The sequence below is a fragment of the Parus major genome, unplaced genomic scaffold, assembly GCF_001522545.3.
Source record: "Parus major isolate Abel unplaced genomic scaffold, Parus_major1.1 Scaffold435, whole genome shotgun sequence".
NCBI classification, from domain to species: Eukaryota; Metazoa; Chordata; class Aves; order Passeriformes; family Paridae; genus Parus; species Parus major.
In genome coordinates this window covers 17,918-18,963 of record NW_015379340.1, presented here as the reverse complement: position 1 = coordinate 18,963, position 1,046 = coordinate 17,918, and the positions used below count along the sequence as shown (strand labels likewise).

General features: G+C 55.9%; 1 protein-coding gene across 1 annotated transcript in view; it reads right to left on the bottom strand.

Moving 5' to 3' along the window:
• LOC107199106 (dynein regulatory complex protein 1-like) overlaps positions 1-1,046 on the bottom strand; it is a 20,551-nt gene that overhangs the window by 16,212 nt on the left and 3,293 nt on the right. The window contains exon 3 of the mRNA XM_033511676.1: positions 245-357. Coding sequence (XP_033367567.1) covers positions 245-357 — 113 coding nt within the window. The remainder of the gene's footprint in view (positions 1-244; positions 358-1,046) is intronic.

Sequence of the window (1,046 nt, the reverse complement as noted above, 5' to 3'; positions counted from 1 at the left end):
CCTGGGTCTTCAATCCCATCCCATTCCAACCCCGCCATTCCAGAGGGTTCCACCCTTTCCTTGGGCACTCCCAGGGATTCTCTGGGAATTCCTTCCCAAGCTCCCAGCCCCAGCTCCCCTTTCCCAGTGGGAATCCATTCCCTGGCTCCCAGCCCTTCCCAAATCCCAGCCGAAATCCCAAATCCCGAAACTTCCCATGGGAATCCAGCAGCGTTCCCAAACTCCCGGCCCTGTTCCCGCTCACCTCCTCAGCTTCTCCGGGCCCTCCTTTTCCCGCCTCCGCCATTCCCGGAGATCGGATTCCACCTGGACGTTGGTCACCAGCTGCGTCCCGTGGAACAGGAGCTTGGCCAGGACCTGCCGGGAATTCCACCTTGGAATGCGCCGGCCCCGGATCCTCCCCCTCCCCGGGATGGGCGGGAATCCAATCCCAAGGATCCAGCTGGAATCCCCGTCCCTGGGAGTTCTTCTCCCGGTTTTTGGCCCGTCGAGGAGGAAAATTTGGGATGAGGAGGGATCCGAGGGGAAATTCCTGTCGGGTCCCAAATCCCGATCCTGGAGTTTCTCTCCTGGATTTTTGTCCCGCCGAGGATCCAAACAAGGGACCGAGGGTGGATCCAAGAGGAAATTCCCGTTGGATCCCAAAACCCAGGAGGAAAATAGGGATTGAGGATGGAGCCAAGAGGGAATTCCCATTGGATCCCAAATCCCAGGAGGAAAATAGGGATCGCGGAGGGATCCAAGAGGAAATTCCCATTGGATCCCAAATCCCAGGAGGAAACCAGGGATTGAGGATGGAGCCAAGAGGGAATTCCCATCAGATCCCAAATCCCAGGAGGAAAACAGGAATTGGGGATGGATCCAAGAGGAAATTCCTGTCAGATCTCAAATCCCAGGAGGAAAACAGGGATCAAGGATGGATCCAAGAGGAAATTCCCATTGGATCCCAAATTCCAGGAGGAAAACAGGGACTGAGGAGGGATCCAAGAGGAAATTCCCATTGGATCCCAAATCCCAGGAGGAAATTCCCATTGGATCCCAAATCC